The sequence below is a fragment of the Oxyura jamaicensis genome, chromosome 19, assembly GCF_011077185.1.
Source record: "Oxyura jamaicensis isolate SHBP4307 breed ruddy duck chromosome 19, BPBGC_Ojam_1.0, whole genome shotgun sequence".
Taxonomy (NCBI): Eukaryota; Metazoa; Chordata; class Aves; order Anseriformes; family Anatidae; genus Oxyura; species Oxyura jamaicensis.
This window is the reverse complement of record NC_048911.1, coordinates 9,851,662-9,875,583: the sequence shown is the minus strand read 5'-3', so window position 1 is coordinate 9,875,583 and position 23,922 is coordinate 9,851,662. Positions and strand designations below refer to the sequence as shown.

At 43.1% G+C, this 23,922-nt stretch overlaps 1 protein-coding gene across 1 annotated transcript; it reads right to left on the bottom strand.

The window, feature by feature from the left end:
* Nucleotides 1-558: 558 nt before the first annotated feature.
* On the bottom strand, nucleotides 559-22,839 carry TADA2A (transcriptional adaptor 2A). The gene is made up of 15 exons (XM_035343279.1): nucleotides 22,727-22,839; nucleotides 21,872-21,978; nucleotides 20,903-20,962; nucleotides 20,171-20,262; nucleotides 19,116-19,273; nucleotides 17,780-17,868; nucleotides 16,983-17,055; nucleotides 11,405-11,468; nucleotides 9,375-9,418; nucleotides 8,523-8,633; nucleotides 7,078-7,149; nucleotides 6,361-6,493; nucleotides 5,647-5,690; nucleotides 3,467-3,540; nucleotides 559-1,558 (listed from the first exon to the last, which is right to left on the bottom strand). The coding sequence occupies exons 1-15, from the start codon at nucleotides 22,749-22,751 to the stop codon at nucleotides 1,373-1,375; spliced, it is 1,332 nt and encodes a 443-aa protein (XP_035199170.1). The 5' UTR covers nucleotides 22,752-22,839; the 3' UTR covers nucleotides 559-1,372.
* Nucleotides 22,840-23,922: the final 1,083 nt, after the last annotated feature.

Here is a 23,922-nt window from a genome sequence, read left to right as displayed (position 1 = left end):
AAAATTCTTCACATTCAGTGGCACCTCAGGTACACAGGATAATTACTCTTGGGGAGGGGGGGCAGAAACAAACAAACAAAATCTAAAGCCAAACCTCTTAAATAGGCATTGGCATAGTTACAGGTTAGGCTTTTCAACAGCTCGAGAGCAGGCAGCATCCTGCCTGCTTTGGCCATTAGGTTACTCACGGAATGTTTCAGTCAGAGCCCACTAACGAATTGCACCGTACATTAGCAGTGGAAGCTGATAAACAATTTACTGCCTGGTAAACCATGCCAAGCCGCATCTGGAAAGGACCATCCTCAGCACCCAACTGCACTTTCAAATGCAAATGTTTCGTACTGAGGTCTCACGAGGATGCTCTGATGTGAGCGGGTGCTCTGTGGCTGCGCAGTGACTCGCTGCACCTTGTCCTGGCTTTGTCGGTCAGCTGGGCACGCGCTGCTAACACGGACAGACTGAGGGCCCGCGTTCAGGTCGGCAACAAGGGCTGGAAGCGTGCGCCCTGGGTGGTTTGTGGTGTTGTCTGCTTATCTTTTGTGAGAGAGAACGTCAGGGTATGGAGTGGCTTTTTATTTATGTTCTGCAGGCTGCTCTGCTCAGCTTGTAACATCCAGCCTTTCCAATGAGCTGGGGCAACCACATCAGAGGACTTAAAGTGAAGGATTATATAGAACTTGGCAGTCGCAGATCAAGGAGGGAGCAGATGAAGCTTATTGGTTTGTAGAGCGCTCTCACGCTGTGATATGTGCTAGTATCACATAAAAGTAACAACTGCTGAGGAGCTTCCCTGGAATGTCCTTTCCCATCCTTTATCATAATTAAGTTAAAAAGACCGGACTACTGCAAGCTCTATTCTTACACCCTCTGGCATGTGCTATCTCCTTTGGAAGCTGACGCCGTTTTAGGAAGGAGTACAAGAAGGGAGGGGACCCCATTTCTATACCCCGTACTCACACAAAGTAAAAGCGTGACTCCGTATGTGCTGCCCTTCTGTCCTTATTCCACGCCACTGTCCGAGTAAAAGCGCCGTGATTCTCTTTTTAGTTACAAGAGGTGTTAGAAATGAATGTCCATTCACATTTAAGATTAACTTATAAAACAGACAATCCTTTCCAGTGCTACGTGGCGGTGTAATTCTGACAACAGCAGTGTTAAACAGCAGAATTAAAAGGAAACCAGACAAGGAAATGTCAGTATTCACACCATTTAACAAAGCTTCCTACTTCTTTTTTTAAAAAGAAGCTCCTAAAGATTTCAAACAATGGGAAACATCCTTCATTCAACACAGTTAAAATGTTTCAGCACTGTCCAAGTGACTTCAAACCTTCTCCACGTCTGTCTGCTCCATCCAAAGCGCTTCTGCCTGTCCTCAGGCTTTCGTGATGTACCCTTCTCTGATAAGGAAGTCATAGATTTTCCTGGTCTTGTTCACATCGATCTTGATGAGCGCTCTAGCTTGTGCAAGTCTCAGGCCTCCTTGTTTGTTACACTCGTTCACTAAAGCAGCTTTATATTCTAAATAGGCTCCAGGGACTAACCTCACCATCTGACAGAGCTGGAAGACAAAAGGCAAAGTTAATAAACACGAACGCTTGTCACGCTTTTCCATTCTGTGATCTCTGCTGGGGGAGTGACATTGTGAGTATTTTTCTGAAAACATTCCCAATGTATTTTGTTGTGTGGGGGAGGCACGGGGTAGCTGCATTACGAGCTGTTTCGATCCACAGGTAGGGAGAGGAGGAGCTTGCTGGCTGCTACATTCAAAAACATTCCTGACTGAAAAATAAACTAGGAGGATGAAAGCAAGCTCTCAGCTCACAGGAGCGTAACTATGAGTGTGTCCTGTGTGGGCGTTGTTCTTCACAGACCAAGGGAAGTACGCATGCCAAAGAGCCTTGCAACCGGCAATTCAGCTCGCTGGACAGGAGCCAGGGAGGGCATCTGTCTATTAATCCCCTGCAGACTAAGTCTTTAATATCTTTCTACAAAAGCAGCTATGCACACAACGCTTGCCCCCTCCAGAAATTCAGGAGGGAAACCGTGCAGGGAGAACTGTGCGGGGAAACTGCACTTTGTGTTTGGAAGTTTGGCAAAAAGGCACCACGAGGCGCTCCTGCAGGCTTCGGAGAGCAGCTTTCAGAGGCTCCTGCGCTCTCGGTTAGGTCGCAGCGCTCCCATTTAGCTTCCAAATACCAGCTGCCTTCTAGATGGTGAGCTGTATTGCTCCCAGTGGAGAAACCGGCTGTCTCCTCCTTTTAATAAGGAAATGCTTAATGATCGCTCCTCATTGATAGGAAATTGCGGAATTCAGAGGAACTCAGACTTTATGTCTCAGCTGACAAGGAAATCAGATTCCCCATCCACGCTAATGTCCTAGTCACAATTATTTATGCACTTAATGGAGCCAGAAATGCCATGTTCCATGGTGAACCTGTGATCTGATTTTCAATGCTGCCATCCCCAGTGAATGGGAAACAGTTTGCACGCAGAGGGAGATCTCTGAAATGCATCCACGTTTCACAAACACTGAAACCTGCCTTGTGGACAAACTAGGATTATGACTTCTATTTAAAAACCAACCAACCAACCGAACAAACAAGAAAAGCAACAAACAACCCCAAACCTTTTATTTCAGTAGCTTTTCTGAGCTGTCTTCCACTGAACAGCTGTATTAAAGGATAGGCCTGGAATGGGCTGCAGAAGAGCCACAGATGCAGAGCAGGCCCCTTGCTGCTTCGTTTCCCTCTCCTGGGGGCTGCGGCCCCTTTTCTGGCTGTTCTGTTCATCTTCCCCCTGCCTCTGAGCACTTGAAGTGACTACAAGAGCGCTCTATGTGGCTCTGCAAGCTCCAACACCAGGCCAAGCTTAATAAGTCATAGCTTAAAGAAAGCCAAATTCCCCACTCTGCCGTGTGTATACAAAGAGCTTGATGTGCACATTAAAGAGCAGAAATATGGAAAAAACAAGAACACACTTATCACCTCTGTGACTCACAGCAGTGTTAAATGAAAACAAAACAAACAACCACAACTGGTTGAGGTTTGGCTTTGAGATACCTAGAGCACAAGAGGAGCTGCATTATTCAGGCTCAGTGATCTGTCCAGTGAAGGCCTTAATGAAATCCTCTACCACTTTTAAATAGATGTTCATTAAGAAAATATAACCCTTCTGCTCACCCCGGAGCATCATGGAGGAAGACAGTGTCATTTCTGGACGTTATAATGGCATGTAATGACACCTTGGCTCTCTCCACCTTTCTTTGCTAAGTAAGGTAATTTGCTGCAGCCGTGTTGTACATATTCACTAACTGCAATTAAGGAATGAGTGGCTATTGTGAGCAGGAAAAAGTTGTCAGGGCCTACAACTGCTGTGATGTTCACAGCACCTGGGACAGATGGTGCGGGTACACCTGCGCCATGAAGATAATGCCTGATATAAATTACCTTTTCATTCCCTTCCTTACCTCCTTCTCCTTCTCATTGAGTTTCTCTGTCCCTGGCAGACCCGTGAGGTTCAGTGGTGGGGCGCTCCGTCTACCTGCGGAGACAAGAAGCAGGAACGCTGACAAACTCTCCCGGCAGTTTGGAAGCGGCAGGGTTAGGCGTGTTTTCACAGAGGCAATTAAATCCCCATGATGTTAACCTGGTGTGATCCATGGGTTTATACAGAGAGTTATTTAGGGCTTAACGTAAAAATGACACTGTTTTGATAAGGCATGGTTTTGCAACTGGTGTAATTAAGTGCTGTGAATGCTTGTGTGTGGGTTCCTGTGCTGCTAACGATGCCTCAGCGGCTTTTGGGAGGAACAGGAGGACAATGGCTTTCTGTCAGAGGGGAACTGGCTCTGTGTAAGCTGGGCTGAACCTCCTGACGAAACTCCTTCAGCCGGGGTCGGGGAGTTCAGAGCTGCGTGGAGGTGTTGGAGCCAGGGTGTGCCCCGGGCGTGCGCAGCGTGCAGGGCTGGCCCCCAGCAGCTGTGCAACAAGTAGCTCGTAAGGATGGAAGATTACTTATTGCTGGGGTGAGCAGGCGATTTCTCTAGCTACGCTGGCAAATTCCTGAAGCAGAGTTCTCTTTAAATGCCTTTAAATATGATGTAAATATTGCAAGCCAAATGTAGTTAATGGATTTATTTTTGTCTGTAATGATAAACAGTCCTGAAAGAAATATCTGTCACAAGGTGGTCTGATAGTTCTCCATTTCACAACTGTTTATAACTTTGCGGAACCTTAACTGCTGTAGCTTAAACTGTCACAAGGGCTATCTGCAGGTTTTTGTTGTTTTTTTTCTCCCCCTTGCCAAGTTTCAGAGCTCAGAACAAAACTAGGGATATTTACTGACACTTTTAGGAAGTCTGCTGACCCTGTGCGGTGGGCTGCAGGGCTGGCACTGTCAGAGACAGCCCTCTGGCCGAGGATAGACGTCCCAGATTTGGCAAAGTGTAAGATCTTGGAGAATCTGCAGCTCTGTTTTCCCAGGGCCTGTTGGCCGCTGCTCCCAACCCTGTGTGGGTCCTGCTTCTGGGGCTGAAGTCTCTCTCCCCGTGCCCCTGCAGGAAAGGTGGGGAGTCTGGTCAGAGAGAGAAGCCCTTAAGAACTGAAGAGCAGTGAGTCTCTGTGGGTGCAGAGGGAGTGATTTCCCAGCTGTGCTCCCTTCCTACCAGGCCTGTACCTCGCATGCTGCGACGAGACATTGCAGAATTTGGTTTTGCCTTTTTAAGGACCTAGGAAATGACACACACATACAAACTACATTAAAGAAAATATATTAGGGCTGCAAATCCGAGATCTCAAAATCTAGAATTAAAGTTAAGCAACGTTAATTTGCCCTCTTGTATATTCAGTATGATGCAGCCTTTAATTATACAGACACGTGGCAGTTTTTCCGCAGTATCCCTGCCTTATTCAGTATGCAGGATGTTCACTTAATTAGCAACTATTTGGTATCTTGTTTGGGTTTTGTTCAACATGTGATACTGGCTGTAAATGCTGCGTGCTATCTGAGTTCCATAGGCAAAACAATTCATTTTCTTTGGGCTCTTCTCCCTTACTGGCCACAAGATAGTTCACAACCGACTGATTTCATTCGTACTAGCCCTGCAGCTGAAGGGACGCTGTCTCCACTTTATGGTGCCCAGTCTGAGCTGCACAATGCTACATTCTCTCCAAACCAGCAGATTTTAGCTATCACTGAATAGGTTCAAAACATAGTGTGTACTTATTTCTGCAGTGACTAATTGCTTGGTATTTTGACCCAAATTTCCAGGGCTTCTGTGGCAGAAATGAGGTAGAACATATAGACTTAGTGGCCACCTAGAAGTTTGGATTAGCTTTATCTTTTAAAGGTAAAAAAATGTTCTCATGCAAAAAATATTTTCTATTCTGCCTTGTTAATGTCGCTCTAGGGTGGGTTTTCAGTCTATAACCAGAAAAATCCAGAAATTCAGCAAAAAAATATAGGCTTTGCATGTGGAATGAGTTGCAGGTTGAAGCAACGTTGACTAAATCAGTGCTTAACTGTAAGACTTGGGGACTGACACTTCTGTACTCAAGAAAAATAATCACTCTTCAGCTGGTTGTCCGAACAGTATTACTGATGTATGGCTGGCTGGCTTTTTATCACACACCATCATCTAACAGTTACCTGAATTTGAAGGAACTGGTACTGCAGGAGTCAGGCCAGAATCACTGAAAGGAAAGGAAAATTTCAATTTGTCATCATGTTTTGTAAGAATAACCGTGTATATTGGCCCTGAAACTACCTTTTTCCAACTTCTAATTCAACTTGCATAACCCAGGCCCTGATCTGAAGTCAACAGGATTTCTAAATATTTACCACTCCCAGATTGAAGACCATGTCTGAAACTTTTTTTTTTTTTTAAAGAATGAAAGATTCAGTGGAGACTGACTGGGGAAATTACACATCATCTTCTCGGATCACGTAGCATACAGGGCGCACTTCCTTTGCACTGCAGCTTGTTCCCTCAATCAAAGTGCTTGTGTGGGGTGACTAGACATTAATAATGCTGCTACATCTAAAATCATCTGAAACATTTTTAAGTGTCATTTCTGCTCTCATTAATATCCTAAAAGACCTCGTTTCCCTCCATGACTTTATTAACAGCAGTTAAGTTCCTGAAATATAAAATAGAGAAAACAGAGACTTTGAGCCCACACCAGTCACTTCCTTGCCTGAACTTCAGCAAGTGTTACTGCTCTTACCCAGTTTCTTGTCCTTCTGAATCTTGCAGACTGTTCCTAATTGGGAACACATTCATTATTACCAGACAGAGGAGTGTTTCTGTACCTCTCTGACTACAGCTTGTGTGTGTGAAGTGCAGTCTTACTGTAACCGTACATATCGGCTTGTCGACTGAGCCACTGCTGGCAGGCGCTGCTGTCCTGGATGTACTGCAGGACTTCTGACAGCATCGTGCGCTTCAGGCGTTCCTCATCTCTTGTCTTCTTCAGGTGATCGTATGTTCTCGCACCTGGAGTTAACAGATAGCACATTCTCTGTAGCTGCCTTGGTCAGAACTTTCAGACTGCTGTTTTTCTGCTTCAGGAAATTAGGGAGAAACTCTAGCCCTGGACCAGACTCTGCTATTCTCCCTCATGACAACTACTTGGCATAAGAAGGTATTGGACTGCACCCCACACCCCTCCCTGCCATCAATTTCAGGCCAAAAACAAACAAAAAAGAATTCCAGGATAGAACAGGCCATTTTATTTATTTAGAGGTATTAGCCTTCTCTCCAGATATCACACTTGTTGACAGGCAAAGTGCCCAGAGGTCCAGCCCTAGCACCGCTGTGCAATGCTGTATGTTTCTTCTAGAACTTTTGTGGAAGGGGGGCTAAAGCAGAGCTCAGCTAGGCAGAGTGTTCTCCTAGCTGGTGGCTCAAACCAACTCTAAAAAGCACAGCTGAACAGATACATTACTGCTAAAGCCTTGCTCGCTTGAGGACATTTTTAAAATAAGTATCTTTGACTTGAACACTTCCTAAATACAGAGAATTAATCCTTCCACACCTTGATGAATGGGAACGGGTTGAATAATGCATCAGGTACTTACTACAGAAATTGGTGATTCCTGCTGCTCTGTATTCCTGCAGTCGTTTTATTTCCCTTCGCAGCTCAAACTCCACTGGTTTACCCCAACGGGAAGCAGAAGGGAAAATACACCAAATGTGGGTCAGTGGGGATGGCAGTGAATGGTGGTGTGCTAGGAATATTCCTGTTTCTTTTTTGTCTAGGCAGCTGAGCTATGAGGTGTACAGAACCACAGACAGGGTTAACCTCTCTGCAAAGCCTGTATCAGATCTCAAACTCATTGTCCGTGTCATAACACACTTTGATCACAGATTTAAGCTGTTTTCTAGCGTTTGAGTGCTCAGAAAAGTTATTTTATCTTCATGCTTTGACAGTTTCTTTGCCATACCCTGGACAAAGCAAGTAACAGTAATGTAGGATTTCTGGAAGGCACTTCAATAGGGCTGAAAAACTACTCATCCAGGCTGCTTTAGAGCATCCAGTGCTGTCTTTGAACTACAATTTTTGTAACTGGACCTTCTAAAATTTTTCCTTGTAGACAATTCTTTCTGCAGTTGGTAAGATTAAATACCCATGTTTCTTTTGCTCAGACTAATTTACTGTGTGTAGCTGTTATTAGCTGCCTTCAATGCTTTGCAGTGAGCAACTCTGCTTGTCTCAAATTTGTTTAGTCACAGTACTCAGGAGACCTGTGTAATGTGCCTGTGCGCTTGACTCTCAGGTTAACGTGAGGGCTTCGCTGTCACTACCACAACAAAACTAAGCTCAGGACCAGCGCTCACATGTTGGACTCATGATTCGCAGGATCATGCGTTTGGTATTCAACACCATGTCCTGAAAACACAGTCACAACTGTTGCAATGCTTTGTTCTTTCTAATGAGCAATAATTTTCCCAGTTTAAGTCACAGAATTAAGCAGGATGTAGTGACTTGTATTGGAATTTGACTAAATGCATGCTGTGATTATGCATAAAGACTTGAGATGATTCGGGGATGGAACAATGCCTCTCCCTTTAAGGTAAGGGACATAATGACAGCTGTACTATATAATTACGTACACACATAATAGTTTAACACATATCTTTCAAAGAATTCACAGTTTGGTGCCAGCTCCCTATCTCTCAATACAGACACGAGTTTTAGGGGCTCTCATTGATACGTAGTGCCAGTAAAGGAACAATAGTGTTTTGGTAAGAAAATACTTTTAACATGTGACTAGAAGGTTTGGTCAACTGGGAAATCAAACAAGGAACTGGGACACAGTTTAGTGGAAAGAAACACTTGCTACACATGTAATGCATCAACCCACAAACACACTTGTTTTTCTGAGGTATGCAGACCAGGGAGGAGGAGAAAACAACCTCCTGCCTTCCAGGAGTGGTATATATTTAGGAAAGGCTGTAGATGATGCAACCCCTTATTATACCTGTTGAAGAATGTATATGCTAAAATCCTCAAAATACCCACATGCATGGCTTTCAATGAACTTATCATGCTCTACTGGTCCAAGAATTCGTGCAAATCGTCGCATTGTTTCATAAAGGTCTTGAACCTCCTTTGGATATCGTCTCTCCAAAACTACAGGGGGAAAAAATGACACACTGTCAGCAATGTCTTTGGACTTGGGAGACTATGTTGAAAGACAGAGGTACTTTCATGGTAATTACTAATAGCTCCCTACGCTTTGGTGTGATTTGCACCAAAATGGTAAAACAAACAAAAAACAGTGGCTAAAGTCACAGATATGCCCAAATTCCATTAGCTGCAACAGATGCTGAGATACTGACGGGCAAAGTACTTAGGAAAAATGCCTCTACCATTAGTACTGGTAAACTAAATTAGTGGTTGTATTATTTTCCTTTATGTTGGTAAGGCCTGTATTTATAAACAGTAGCTTGAATAGTGGGGCCAGAGTGGATTGAGGCCCCCAAAAATTGTTGGAATGCTAACAAATTTCCACAAATCACTTTCAGCTATTATAATAAAACATCAACCAAAAAAACCACCCACATACAGTTATACATAAATTATTTGTATCCCAGATTACTCCTACCGTAAAAAAACATTAATTGAGGGGAACTTGAAGGGACTGTACTAGCCCCTGTGAACTGCCCAAAGATCAAGATTAACTATACCACTGAGCTGGGAGCAGTTACAGCCAGCTGGAAATGGCTGGAGCAGGAGGAAATCTGGTGGAATTCAGAACAACCGAGTATGGTGCCGTATACATAAACCACTCTGGTGCACTGGAAGCAGTGAATATACGTGAATTTGTCTCCCAGTGAGAGGCCACTTTAAACAGTTACACTTGGTACTCACTCTGAAATTTTCTGAGGTTGATTAGGCCATGATCTCTTATAATTCTGTAATTAAGAGCAAAATGGTATTAACGAAAGGCATTTATTCACATGTTACCTCACAGATACAAAGTCTTTAGAAGACACTTTGATTTAAACTACCACAGGGGCCTAAAACTAAACACACATGAAATTTTTACAACCCTGGCTTGCTGAGAAACACAACACAGTGATGCAGCGAGGTTTTAATCAGGGTAGGCTTTGGATAGTGGTGTGTGTCAGTCCAGCTCTGGCAGCACTGAGTACAATGGGAGCTAAAGTTGCTTTAAAGGGTTTGAAAATTCTTTTTTAGACACAGATTTCACATCTATAGTGTCTCATAACTTGCCTTTCCAAAATTGGAAGCACAGCGAATGTCTCATGAAGCGTGATTTCCAGCCTCAGCAAGAGACAAATGTCCTTCTACTAGAGCAAGGGTGAGAGATGGAGGGTAAATGTTGTCACTGGGAGCAGGATGGAGGAGATTTCCATGACAGCTTGGATTTTAAAAAGAAAATGTTTTAGGTAACTCATGAGTTTGAAATGTTCATGACAGGATTGGGGAAATGAGCAGTGTAATAAGGCAGGTAAGATATTTGCAAGGGGATGACAAATACATTTGTCACAGGTTTCTGGAAATGTCATGTGGCCATTGCTATGTGGCAACTCGCTCAACACCTGACTTGATTCTCACAAATGCTACGAGATGCTGCACAGCTAGGCTCATCAAGGTCAGCTTGGACTTTGCTCTATAAAGCCCGTTCCATTTTCTTCACCATGTATAAAAGAATGTTCCTGTCCCATGTAGAGATGACTTTCTCAGAGTGACATCAACATTTTTACATCATTTTCCAGATTTTTGTCCCATCCAGCTGGAGAAACTTTACAAAAACTGACACTGGTATGAGTTACGTAACTGAGCCTTACGCCACTTTCTTTTAAGACATGATGCACCAAAATGGAAATTATATCACACATTATTTTTAATTTATGAATTATAAAGAACCAGGTCAATAGGTATCAGCTCCTAACCTGTCCTTTAGCAGAATTATGCTGTATTATGGGAAGGAATGGAGGAGTCTTACTACAAATTACTAATTCTTCTGGCAGGCAATAATACAGCAAGATATAATTTTAAATATTGAACAAAGTATTTGAAAGTTATAATGAAATTGACTCTGATGAATAGATCGAGTCATTTGAAAAAGCTGTCAAATGAACTGAATGAATTATTCAAACTCATGCCGGCAATATAGTTATCTTCATTATACATTGTGCATAAACTAACTTACGGACCACTAAGAGTCAAAAAAAAAATCATGCAAGCATTTCTATGGAGAAAGTATGTTGGGGGGGATAGTAATTAGTCACAGACTGGCAGCTTTTTTTCCCCTTAAGTAGCAAATAAATTATACGCAGCCCATCGATATTACATAGGGAACAAAAAGAACAGAGATTTGTCTTGTTTTCTGGTTCCTACCTCTGGATCTGTCACCAGTTTCCCAGATATTATTTCAGTTCTCACTCTGCAGCATGACCATGCCATCCCATAAGGTGTCCTAGCAACTTAGGTTGTTTAAATATAACTGGATTGGGGATAGTAATGTGAAAAGCACTGTGACTGTGATTTTCCTGCAGTAAGGAGCATTGGAAAATAGGCTTTTCAAAATTGATGACTAGTTTTGAGTGTTTAAAGGAGAGTTAAGGTGTGTAAGGTCCTTAGTTACCCACGTGTACAAAAAAGGGATGAAGGCCTGCTAATCTGTATTTTCTGGCTTGGTACCATTGCTAAAGCCATGTGCTTGATCTGAATTTATGCAGAGAAGAAAAACTACAAATCCAAAATGAAACCTATCGTGCAGTCCTCATAGCAGAAGGTCTCCATATCTGGCAATTGTCTGGAAGGGTGCTACAGGAAATTAATTATGCTTAGTATTAGGACAGCACTGGGGGGACAAAACATGCTAACGAAGCAAAGGAACATAGTTATTGCTTTATTGCTTGAAAACTCACTTTTTTCTTCTCTGTCTTTCCTTTAACCTGGAATGATAGATATCTACTACTGCAATCTTCAGAGCTGCAAAACAGAAAAACAAAGCTTAGAAAATATGTACTGAATCACTGTGTTAATAGTAAGTTTCAAGCCCTTATGATCATGGCAGGCCAAAATTGTCACTTTGATGTTTGAAAAATCCCATGGTAATTTTATAGGGGCATAAAACCACCAGAAATTAATATTCTTCAGACTGTACACGTTATCTGTAGGAAGTTTCTCTTGCTGCTTTCAAACACATTACTGCCTGTAAATAGGAACTTGGGTAGATCCTGAGAACTCTTTCCTTTATACAATCTTGGACTGTTTTACCATTAGCATGTATTTGTTCCTTCATACGTGCCATCGTTAAATATTCCTCCTCCTGAAAAGTAAGTTTATCAGATTTAGGGATCTGAGGTACCGCTTTTGGACAAAGGCTTCTTTGCACATAATGAGGAACTCCAAAAAATAGAAAGACAAAGTTCTGAACTGAGAAGATTCAAAGTAGCCTTTGCTACTGTTCTGAAGACATCTACAAGATTTTAGCTCGTTAACTTCTAAACTTACCTATCTGCTAGAAGAACAAAGAGAATAGTTCACGGCAATGTGGAGAAGTACAGGAAAAAGCCATGCTCATTAGAAATCATATCCTTTTCAAAATGAAATCTGTCTGCAGTCCTGGCTGATCCACTGAGAGTTCCTTCAGCTTCTTTTTCCTATGACCATCAGGTTAATAAACTTCTTTGGTAAATTCTCAGAAGAAAAGATAAGGAGACACCTATCACCTTCCCTTCCCTCATTTTGTTAAATAATACACAAATTCTAGGTCATTACATGAGCGTAGAGTTGGTTGGCTTTTTTTTCCTTTACTTTAAGCATTTCAGTATGCTCCCAGAAGGAGCAGGCTGAAGACTTGACAGTGGGTTTACGGTCTGACAAGAAAACATGCAGCTGCTTGAAGCCAGGTAAGAACACGTCCCCTTTCAGCCCCCAAAGGTGGCCAGAACGTGTCAGAATCCAGAATCCACCCCTGCTCCTGTAGTTACAAGAAAAGAGCAAAACCGATACTGGCTGTTTATTGATTGGACTCTCCAATAAATAATGAATAAGGCAATTAAGAAAGAAGTGTGGTTATGTGGTTACATGTCTATTCTAAGATATGTGTTTATGTGTAAACACCAAGAAGCCCTTAGCTTCTAGGCAATTCATCTGAGCAGTCCGCTGGGTAATAGAATTTCTTATAACCAGGGCGAAAGCCCAAGGGCTGTGCCTACCAGCTCAGGCGCCATCGCTTTTGAGTTACCCTTGCTGATCCTATATTAACAAAAAAGTCTTGAACTTACACAGAACTTATTTGATGTTAAGCTAGGAGCAAAAGATTATGTACGAAGGCAGGAGGGGTAGTACAACGTTCTCACTTCTTTTTGGAAATCTCTTACAAAAGCAGTGTTCAAGAATCACCGTGTATTTTCCTAAAGGGGTATTTAAGTTTCCTAATTTAAGAGCAGGCATGGGTAGTGAATTCTCCTTCTTGCTTAAACGTGGGGATAGGAGAACGGGAAATGCAGTAAGTTAAACATGAATGAAATATATTACTAAGTGTTGGAATCAGTGCCAATTTATGGAAAATATTTTTGTATTTTTAAACCCTGTGCAAGCTAAGCTAGCATGTTATTTTCTGGGGTTTGTGTGGGCAGAATTTAATGAGTACATGCACAAATCGCACTGGAGAGCCTCTATAAATATCACAAGCAATTGTGCACCGATAACCACTGCATTTTGATGCTTTCACCTAAGTGCACGACATTCTAAAAGAAATTACGATCAACTGGGGAGGGGAAGGAACATTCATGAGAATAAATTAAGGGAAAAAGGGAACTTCTGTGTATGGAAAACAACAGTATTTACTGCCACATGTACTTTTGGAGGGCCTTTTGTTTTTGATAAACATATTCACAAAGAGACAACTGATTATAAGATCTGGAATGCAGGAATAACTGACTGTTATACTGTTACCTGCTGCACTGAAATGAGAAAAGAGATGCTGTACGAACGAAAATGATTTCACTGCTCTTTCCCCCATGGATTATACTAGGGAGTTACTTGTTTGTACTGGTAACTGAAGATAAGCTGCCATTCTGTGAGATGGTCAGAGTAGCTTTGCAGGATCCAGTGATAGGCAGGAATTCAAGGCTTCTTTCTCCGTTCCAAAAAATCAAAATATTTTGGTTTCTTAAGACAGTGTCCAAAACAGTTTCTTTGCTTTTCATTCCTCTTCAGCCTCATTTGGTCTGCAAAAACTTTTGAACGCTAATGAGTGAGAGCTTTGTTTCGTGCTAACTAACCTCGGCTTGGCATGCAAGGCCCAAATAATGGGAAGAATGCAAACTAATCAAAGCGAACAGGCTGCGTATCCAGTGTGTGCCTGGTTGGGACAAACCTAATGGCTACAACCCAAATTTACTCCTCTTAGAGGAAAGCAGGACCCTAAGCAAACAGGGTATCTACCTTCTGAGTGTGTCAGAACCTTCCATAAAAGAATAAAAAAGAATAAATGCCATGTAGTATTTCGGCCATTGTCTTGTATCTTATGTAAGGAAATTTCACTATTGTACAGCCAGCGTTGCAATTTATTCCCACTCACTTCCAAACTTACAGTTTCAGCAATTACTTTTCAGCATTAGAAGCAAAAGATCATTTACATGAGAGTGAAAGGGGAGAAAAAGCCTGAGAAAAGGTAAATTACTAATATTATAATTCAGTCTGATGAAAACTTGTAATTCATGAATATATTCAAGCTCTCTGGGCTTGAATAAACTGAGGAATTTTTCACAAACCTGATAATTAATCTATTCTGCATGACCTTATTGGGGCTTTTCTGGGCGATAAATGTGGCAAACCACTGTTTTACATCTATTTTTTTTTAAAAGTTTATTATTTGGCCAGCAAAGAATTTGTCTCAAGCAGGTGTAGTGGAAGACAGCCACAGGGCTGCTTTTCAAGGACACTTCTGCGAGATGCAGTGTAAGAAGTTTGCCTGTGGGCAGGGCTGGCGTAGAGAGGCACATGAGAGCCACTGCCGGCATGTACCGAGACAGGACAGGCATCCTTGGGAGCGACTGCCAGAACTTGTGCCTCCAGGGCTGCCTTGTAACCTCCTCTGCCTGCAACTAGAAAGTGCAAATATTTCCTAAGCAGTCCGAGTGCCTGCCCCTTCCTTCAGATCCAAATGCTAAACCGTTTTGTACGGTATTAAGTCATGCAATTAAGTTGCAAAATATTCCCAGTGAATCAAGCAAAGTCAGCATCTGAGATCTTTAAAACTGCAGGACAGGAAGAGATGTGGCTCCTTCCCTTTTTCTTCTAGCTTGGAGAAAGGAAAGATCTAATCCCAAAGTTTCTTTTAGAAAAGAATTCTCTCCCTCCCTGAGATGCCTCATGTAAGAGAAAAACAGCTGGCTAGACCCTGCGACTTCATTTTTGTAGAGGCATTCTCTCTCACGTAGGCAGATCCAGAACAGCTGTGGGAAGGAAGCTGCCAAAGTCCCTGAGCTAAGAGATCAAAAATGTAGTTGGTCACGCTGCCTAACCTCTGCCAAACGGAGTTTTCACAAGGCAAAAACCTGATGTTCTGTACTAAATATGCAAGACAACTAAAGGATGGACTAAAGAACACCCAATGTAATTATCAGGCAAAATATTTGACAGGCAGAAGGAAGTATTTTTTCACACAACGTGTAATTAAATTGCAGAACCCCTAACTAAATTGTGCAGCTCAGGGCTAGAGGATGTTATGGGGGCAAAAATACAAATATATGTAGTTCTAACAGTAGTTAGCTAAGTTCATGCCGGACAGATTCTTTGGTCAAAATGGTCTGAACACAACCTGTGGCTCAAGAGGTTGCTAAATGTATGACTGCAGGAAACTTGGAAGATACACCAGGAAAAGTGTCAGCTTGTACTTGTCTTTTCTTACATTCTTCTGTGTGTGCTATGGGATACTAGCAGGATACTGACCTAGACAGAGCTTTGGTCTGGCCCTGTGTAGCTTTATGATATTCTGAACAGAAAAGGAAAGCTGATTTTTGCAGTCAGATTTACAACTTAAACCAGGAGGCTGGTAGGAGATGTCTTAATTGGCTGAATTGTGCAGGGAGAGGAAGAAATGTGTGAAGGGTATGGAAGAAGGTGCTGATAAACCAACTTGAATGAACGTTAAAATAACAATTAATGAAGAGAACTAGGAAAGTACTTTGCTTTTCCAGTTTACCAGGGCTTACTATAGGACACGGAAGTAAGAAAATACATTTTCATAGTAATAAAACAGTGGAGAGATGGCACGATGCATCTGTGACAAGTCCAAAAGCCAGCTCCCCTTTCAATAAAAGTTAAAAGGGAAGAGAGGCTGATGTATGATTCTCATAACCTTTTTTTGTGCCAAGGGAGTTTGCATTCCTTAAAACTATGTGTATGCTGCTAAATTTCAAACTGATTTTGTAAGTTTGGAAGGACTGTCTGTACGTAACAGGATTTGTCTGTCTCCAAAGGGTGGAAAGGCCTTAGCTGAGAACAGCCTGACATAGACGGAAGAATTCTGAAGCATAAACACAGTGCTTTTAAACATTATGTGTACTTAGAAGCGTGGGGAAAAAAGTACGATCTTTACTTCCCTATGGATTAAAACCTAATTTTAATACTTTCTGTTATTTGGTGTGACAGAAACTCAGTAGGAGTAAGCGTACGCATACAACAACCCTCGTCGCGTACAACTAATGCTGCTCTAACTCTGCTATAATATAATGTGCACGTTTAACACGGTTTTGGTGTGTTGCACATAGACTTGCATGATATTCCTCCTTCCTGTCTGTTTCAGTATCTATCTAAATAACAGATTTCCTAAAGGAACAGTGGTTGGCAACTCTTCTAAGAAACTAAATACAGTGGTAGAAAAGGTTATTAGCAACAGAGGGGAAGGTGTTCCTCTTCTGTCTGGGAAAGAACAAAAGCTGTGCCTTGCTACGATGCTCACACACTGTGTAGATGGAAAGAGCACCTTTCAGATAGGAGGGGAGGTAATATCAAGGCCTTGTATTTCTGGTTGCAATGGTTCTGTAGGTCTTTTTATTCAAACACTGATGTACCTGTTTCCGGTCACTCTGACAGCTTAGATACTTTTGTTCTACCTAGCTATACTTCCTCTGCAGTTGATCCTGGATAAAGAATCGTATGTGCCGTTCTTAAAGAGCTGCCTAAGTCTGATGGAGACTACTCAATTTGGGTCATGTTCTAATTTTACAACTGGTTACACTTGAGTAAAGTGCACTATGTGATATTTAAGTACCATTTGTACATCAGTTGATTAAGAGCTTTTAGAAGAGATTTGAAACAGAGGACCACAGAAATGTCAGTGTTTAAACCTCGGTACACAGAACAGAGATCATTAAAAATGTATGTTTGCTTTAAAATAAGAATGTAGAGGAAAAAAGACCCAACGAAACACTGTGTATGCGCTGTGAAACATTGCTTTCAAACAATGCATGAAAATATGGGACTTACCGTGCAGAATGTCTGAATCATCTTCTACAAAATCAATATCCCTTAAATCCCACTCAGCATAGTTGTCAAACTCCTGTTCAGAAGGGATTAATAAATTGTCACTAACCAGCACTAAAAAACAGGTATCAAGTTTCAGCACACATATAGGTACTGAAAACACAGATATTTACACGTGCGTGGCTGTACAAGGTTCCATCCTCCAGCAATGTACATCACAGGGGAACAGGATACGGTGATAGGATAGTGAGAATTAATCAGGTTCTCCCCATGGCTCCCACACTGGGGTGAAAATTCTGCTCAAACATATAAAAACAACACACCCCTCTATGGTGGAATTCATCCCTCTATGTATAGGAGCTTGTTTTGCAACAGGAATTGGGGCCCTGGGCCCACAGCTAAAAGTACTGAAAACAATGCAGCCTTTCAAGAGACCTTTGGATCAGGCTCCTGTGTGCTTCTCCAAGGCAAATGAAATAGAAGCATACTGGATCTGACCCCTTCTGCCAAGCATCCAATTCATGACATCGAGTCTGCTTGAGTAAGAGCCATTCACAGCGGACATCTGGTGGCAGCAGCAGCCTTACAGCCCGGGGACGCTTGGGTTGCCTGCTCGCTGCTTTGCAGGCCTGCAGCGCCACCTCTGCAATTAAATCCTTGGTTTAATCAGTCTGCCCTGTCATCTCTGCCAATGGTTTTTCTATGAAGACTAAAGACCTATAGGCAGAGGCATGCAAGCACGTGTTTGCTGATCTTATTCAGTAGCAAATATAAAATAATGAGAGAAGAAAGAGTCTTACCTCAACGAAGTCAGCTCTTGCTGGCATATACCCAGCCATATCTCTGGAGAGCAAGGAATCAAAAGTAGGCCGTGGGGGGTCATCAGCAGCTGAAAAAATACAGGTTTTCAGTTGTTGTGTAGGGCTTGGGGTCTTTTCTAACACAAAAAGATTGTAAATAAGTGTTTCTTTTGAACAAAATTGGGGATAATTAGTCGAAGAAAAACACCCTGATTGGGGTTTTATGCAGGGTTATATTTAGAAATTTATTGGGAGAAAAACACAGTAATCTCAGATCTTTGCAGTATTCTTGAAAGTCAAACACAGAAATTCAAGGTAATAAACAAGCTATAAAACACAAACTCTGCATTTCAGAACTCAGCAGCCCCCAGTAAACCTCTGCCGAGACTTGCTCTCAGCGTGCAGGTTCTTTTAGTTAATAGCAACAGGGGTGTTAAATCTGCCACCTTCTGGGTGCCATTTACAGAGAGCTGCAATTAAAGCTATACAGCTCTGAAGTTTTACAGCGCTTCCCAGCTGAGGATCTCAGTGTTTTACAGACAGTAATGGACCAAGGCTCACAACACACTTGTGAAGGAGCTGAGTGTTATAAGTCCCATGCTACAGATAAAAAAGCTGAGGTGCGGAGAATTTCTCTTGGCCCATGTCACATAAAAAAATGAATGACAGCCAGGAATAGAACCCAAATTGTCCAGTTCCTACCGCTTTAGCCCTAAACACTTTATAATGAAATTTAAACCTCCAGCTTTCAAGCAATCTTTTTGCCCAGCTATTTTGGGGAGCCTTACACTGGAGCAGCTGACAGACTGGGGGGAATTGTGAAGATGTTCAATTTAAGTAAACCTGGTCATTTGTTAAATTGCTGAAATTCAACACATACTTTTTAAAGGCTGTTTTAAATAGAGAAGAATGAAATCAGCATTGCTTAAAGGGAGTGATTTTATGACAAATTTCACCAGCTAGGCCTGTACAAAATAGATAATCAGATGAAATTTTTTAGAGGTAGAAACACCTTTTCAGTTAAAATTGCTACACAGGGTCTGGAATTGATATGCAATCACCTCAACACTGGGGTGAGATCTCACGGTGGTAATTACAAGAAGCACATGCTGTTATTTTGAGCCACATGTGAGGTAGCTTTGAGGTAGCTTGTCTTTTGAATTAATGTGTACATCCAGACTTTTGCTATGGTGATTGCTGCAAATGACCATTTCTACTGCTTTGGCAGAAACCAGAAGAAACTAGTCTTTCTTCAAAGGTTGTTCACTCCAATTCTGAGGAGCAGAGACCTTGCAAGGAAGTTCCCTGTGTGTGCCAGCAGGCAGGGGGTACTCACGGTGGAATGGGATGGCCGTTTCGCTGTGCTGTGCCTCCTCCACCTGCTTCAGGTTCAGTAACGTAGATGCAAACAAGGGGTTGTTGATAAAGTGTTTCATATAATGTTTCTCACACTCCTCCTTGGATTTTGTACACATCTGGTTGGCTACGTCCTGCCTGAAGTGGGGAGAGGGGGAGGCTTAATATGAGTTATTCAGAAATATTGAGTTCTTTTGAAAATATTGGTCTCAGATCTATAATGAATGTGCTGTAGGAGCTAGTCAAAAGGGACTAGATATTTCCAGTAGATTCACTCTTCCATCATACTAACACCTAGCCAATACTTCGATGTTTGATTGAAGGTACTGGGCTTGGGAGCGCTTTTTGGTGATGATGTCAGTTTTCAGCCTTAATTATGACTGTACACATAAGAACTCACAGTTCTCTTTCTGAATAGTTTGGTGTTCTGTACTTTTAATATAGCAATCTTTTTATGAAGGAGAAGAGGGATAACTCATGACTGCGGATCTCCTTTCCTTAAAGATGCATAAAAGTCCTGTAGCAACTACAGAAATGAACAGAAGATAATGTAAAAATACTAAGTATTTCCAATGGTCTGTTCTAAATATGACAGAAGAGCAGGACACAAACAAACAAAACAACAACAACAAAAAAAAACAATACCTGGCTAGTCAACTGTAAGCAAACTGAAACCACACAGGGTAAGAAACTTTACAGTTACTTTTTACACAGGAGTAAAATGAGGCACAGAAAATCTTGTGCAATAGTTGAGTTTCTTCAAAAACGGGTGACTTTAATGTGAATAGAGGGAGCTTTGTACTTTGCTGGAGGTGCCTTGCGTCACACAAGAGGCCTTTAGCAATTTTCTTGTATATCTAATAGCTGAAAACAGAATCTGCTATCCCAGTCTTCTGCTTTAGCTGCTAAATTAGTGTCTCACCCCTGATGAGTCACTGAACATTCATCGTGCACTGATGCATTCAGCAGTACAATCCAGTGAAATGAAAATCTACCCATCATTCGCTGAAATTGGCTGAGCCGCTAAATTCTCACCAGTTTCCAAATCCACAGTCCATCACAGCTTCTAGCAGTGCCATTTCCTCTTGAGCTGTCCAGTTAGGATCCAAGACAGGGAAATCTGAAGTCTGGAGAAAAAAAAAGGCAAATCAAACTGCTGTGATTCTCTGTTATAATCCGCCACATGAAAAGCAAAAAAGCTCTAGACTACAGGGCAACACAGTGTGCAGTACTAGCAGTTTTAAACATTTTACCGTCTCATAAATCCTGATAACTGTTGAATTATTTAAGCTATTGAGTCATCAACTACAGTAAAGACTTGTTTGTTCTTACTAGTTTATTCTCCTGAATACACTGTTACATGTTCTGCCTACCAGCTGTAATTTGACAGTTATGTGATGAAACACAGTAAAAATTACCAGAGACTTTTTAAGCGATTCATTTTTGGGGGAGAAAAAAAACAAGAATAAAGAAACAGAATTTCATTCATCACGGTTAAAGAACTGGTAAGTCTAGTGAGATGCATTGTGCTATCTAGGCAGAACAAAAAATGTACCTTTAAATGTCTCCACTATTCCATTACGTTCCAGGTGGACGTTTTTCTTTACTCTCAAGGAAAACTTTTTCTTTTTAAAATAGTTCTAAACCTCTGAATTGAATAATTGTATCAGTTACCATTTTCATGTGATATTAGTAAGCAAGATTCTAACTCCTGGGAAGTTAGGAGAGTTCAAGATTGAGTAGGTATAACCGAAAAGGAGTATTTACCATTATCTCATAAGTATGATCACTTTGATGTTTCTTGTATTCAAATCCTCGCGTGAAACACTGCGGAACAAAAGATTGCCATTATGTTACTCTCTCACTTCCGTCCTGAAAACATTTTAACCAGCTTCTTTTTTCCTTTTATTCTCTGACCACTGCGCATATAAAATATCCAACATAGCCAACCCGATATGCTAAAAATGATACTTAATTTTTCTGATTTCACTTCAGAAAAAATATATAATGGTAGAACAGTCTGTGTTAAAATAATTTGAAGCTTTGAAGTGTTCTTGTCTCCTGCAACAGCACAGTTTGCAGGTATTTTCACCACTTAAACTTCTTTTTTTTTTTAAGTACACGTAAAAGAAAGAAATACATCCAATGTGCAAAATATGGTTTTGTTGTACATACCTGAGCATAAGGCTAAGCTCCTTTTTCAGTATTAGATGTTATTTCCATTTTAAAATCATAAATAATGCAAACTTATTTAATAATTAAAACCAGTAGTACTTTCTGTGGTTATCCGATCACACATAAAATTTTTAAATAATCATATCTGACCAGTTATTGTAAATATTGCAGATTTCCCCCTAATTTCCTTTTCCATGTGAAAGGAAAAAAAAAGTGCGGACAGGGAAAGGGTGTTGATGGTTTTCTTTTCTATGCCATAAAAAATGCCAGCAACACTACCTCTCTAGACATGCAGCGGCATGCTCTGTTACAGTCAGGCTGACTGCGTGTATTTAGGTAGCTTTGGCTGCCTTCACAAAGATCTCCTCTGGCTGCTCATGCCTCAGTTCTTCAGCCTCCCATATTTTCTTTGTCATTTCCCTGTCCCTGAGCAAATAAGTGTGTTGATACAAGTTTACAGAGACCAGTTATTAATGTGTTTATGGAACAGCCTGGCACCGGACAGGCCTTTGATGACTTTCTCAAAGAAATGAAGGTCTTTGCTTTTATCCTTGTGCTCACCTGCAAACAGAGGAGGAAGGGAGGAGGCCCGCACTCCGCACACTTCACGTAGGGCTCTGTGAGGTACGAAGAGCAGCCTCGGCACGGGGGCTTATCAAAGGGGTCATCTGTGAAGCCAAAAGTAAATCTTATGGAACACCAACATGGCACTGGTTTTGCTATCACGCAAACTCACTCGGGTCCAGCAATTTAAAATGAATCTCTTCCCTTCTGCAGCTTCTCCAAAGATCTGTTAAAAAACCCTTCTTCAGCTAGAGTTGTAAGGCAGAGTTTGGCACTTCACCTGTGCTACAGGCCCGGTACACTGAGGGCCAACCCCAAACTTGTGCGATTGAGTTGGAATCAAAGATTTTCTCTGCAGCAGCCTCCTGGTACAGCTCAGCAGTGCTGCCCGGGGCTGCTGCCCAGACCCACGGCCCTCTGTACGGAGCACGCTGCACAGAGAGCTGCAGCCTCCCGTCCATCCGCCTCGTCTGACTCAAAAAGCACATTGCTGCGGTTGGAAAGGCATCGCCGCGATGGTTCTGTAACCCGGCCAAGCCTCAGACTCTGCTCAGATTGCTGAGCGAGGAGCGAAACTCTGCCCTGCAAGTTCTTCTTATTTTGCTCATTGCAAAGTAGTCAAAACACTGTCGTGAGCCATACTTTTGTTTAAAAGAAAATGGATTTAACTAGCCCAACTATGAAAAGTAGACAGAAAAAAAGACCCAAATCATTCCTGTAGTCATGCTGTTGAGAATGTGATCAAAGTGACCCCGTGGATCAAATATTTATACTTTTCTGCCTCTCTCAGCCAGCTGCCAACAGCTTTAAGCAACGCCAGACACTTTCTGGTCATCATCTCGGGGCACTTACTGCTGAAGGAGGCCAGGCGCTCCATTCCTCTCCCCTGCTGGTATCCTTGCTCCTCTGAGTAAAGCTGTCTCGCCCAAAATCCCTCAGCGTAGGCTTTGCCCTGAGCAGGATGTCCCACAAAGGTGTCCTCTGCCCGCAGGAGTCTTGGGAGAAGTCCTCCTGGAATGTCCTGCAGAGAAAAGCCAGGGGCTGTCAGCAAACAGGGCCCACCTGACATGGCTGCGTGCTTTCTGCCCATGAGGAGAAACCAGATGCGGAGAGATGGGATGTGTGGCGAGATGGGACGTGAGGCGCTGGGGATGCTCCTCAAGGGCCCCAGCACGGATGGTGACAGAAGTGACCGCAGTGTCAGCGACCCTCGCGGTACCACAGTGCGGCCGCCCCTGGCCTGCACCACGCCACCAGGGACGGAGCCGGGCGGGTTTACAGCTGGGTTTGGCACTTCCCTACCAAACCCCGTGTGTGACAGTGCCCGTGTGGGACGAGGACCGACATCGGGGTCTGTGGAGCCCAATTTCGGGACCACTGAAGGTCCGAGCGTTCTCTCGGAGCACAGCAGTGGCAGCCGAGCAGCCCGTGAGGGCTCCCCAAGCGCCCGGCCAGCCCCACACAGAGCTGCCCGGCCAGCACCACTGCCGTGGGAAGCCAAAACCGGCCCTCAGGGGCTCACAGGACACTGGAACCCCCCGAGGGCAGCAGGGACGGGGGGCCTTGGGCAGGGGCTGGTAACCTGAGGGGGCTGCAGGGCACAGGACCGGGAGTCGGCACCCGGCTGCCCGTGAGGCGCTGGCCAGCAACGCCTTCGGTCAGGGGCATCCTGCCTGACCCTTGGGTGAATGTTCCCTCCCTGAGGTGTTCATTACACGAGTGAAATATTAAATTATTTGCACGATTAACTGGTACCAAGCAGACCCCGCGAGCCCCCCAGGGCGCTCAGCACCCCTGGGCAGAGCAGGATGGGCACGGGGAGCCCACAGCACGGCCACACCCTCTGAGGCCCCGCCCCTTCCCTCAGACCCCGCCCTCCCACCGAGGCCCCGCCCCCACCCAAACCCCGCCCCTCCCTCCGAGGCCCCGCCCCCGAGCCCCACGAGGTACGTCACGTTGCGGCGCGGTGCCGCCGCGCGCCCCGCGTTCCCCCCCCCCCCGCCCTCCCGCCCCCTTCCCGCTCCCCCCGCCCCGTCCCCCCCCCCCCC

Excerpts from the sequence above, each read along its gene's own strand:
- TADA2A (XM_035343279.1), bottom strand. The coding sequence starts at position 22,751 with ATGGAGCGCCTGGCCTCCTTCAGCA. Across the intron at positions 8,634-9,374 it reads CAACCTCAGAAAATTTCAGA|TTTTGGAGAGACGATATCCA; the intron begins GTGAGTACCAAG and ends TTCCCCCTGTAG. Across the intron at positions 6,494-7,077 it reads AGGAATCACCAATTTCTGTA|GTGCGAGAACATACGATCAC; the intron begins GTAAGTACCTGA and ends TGTTAACTCCAG.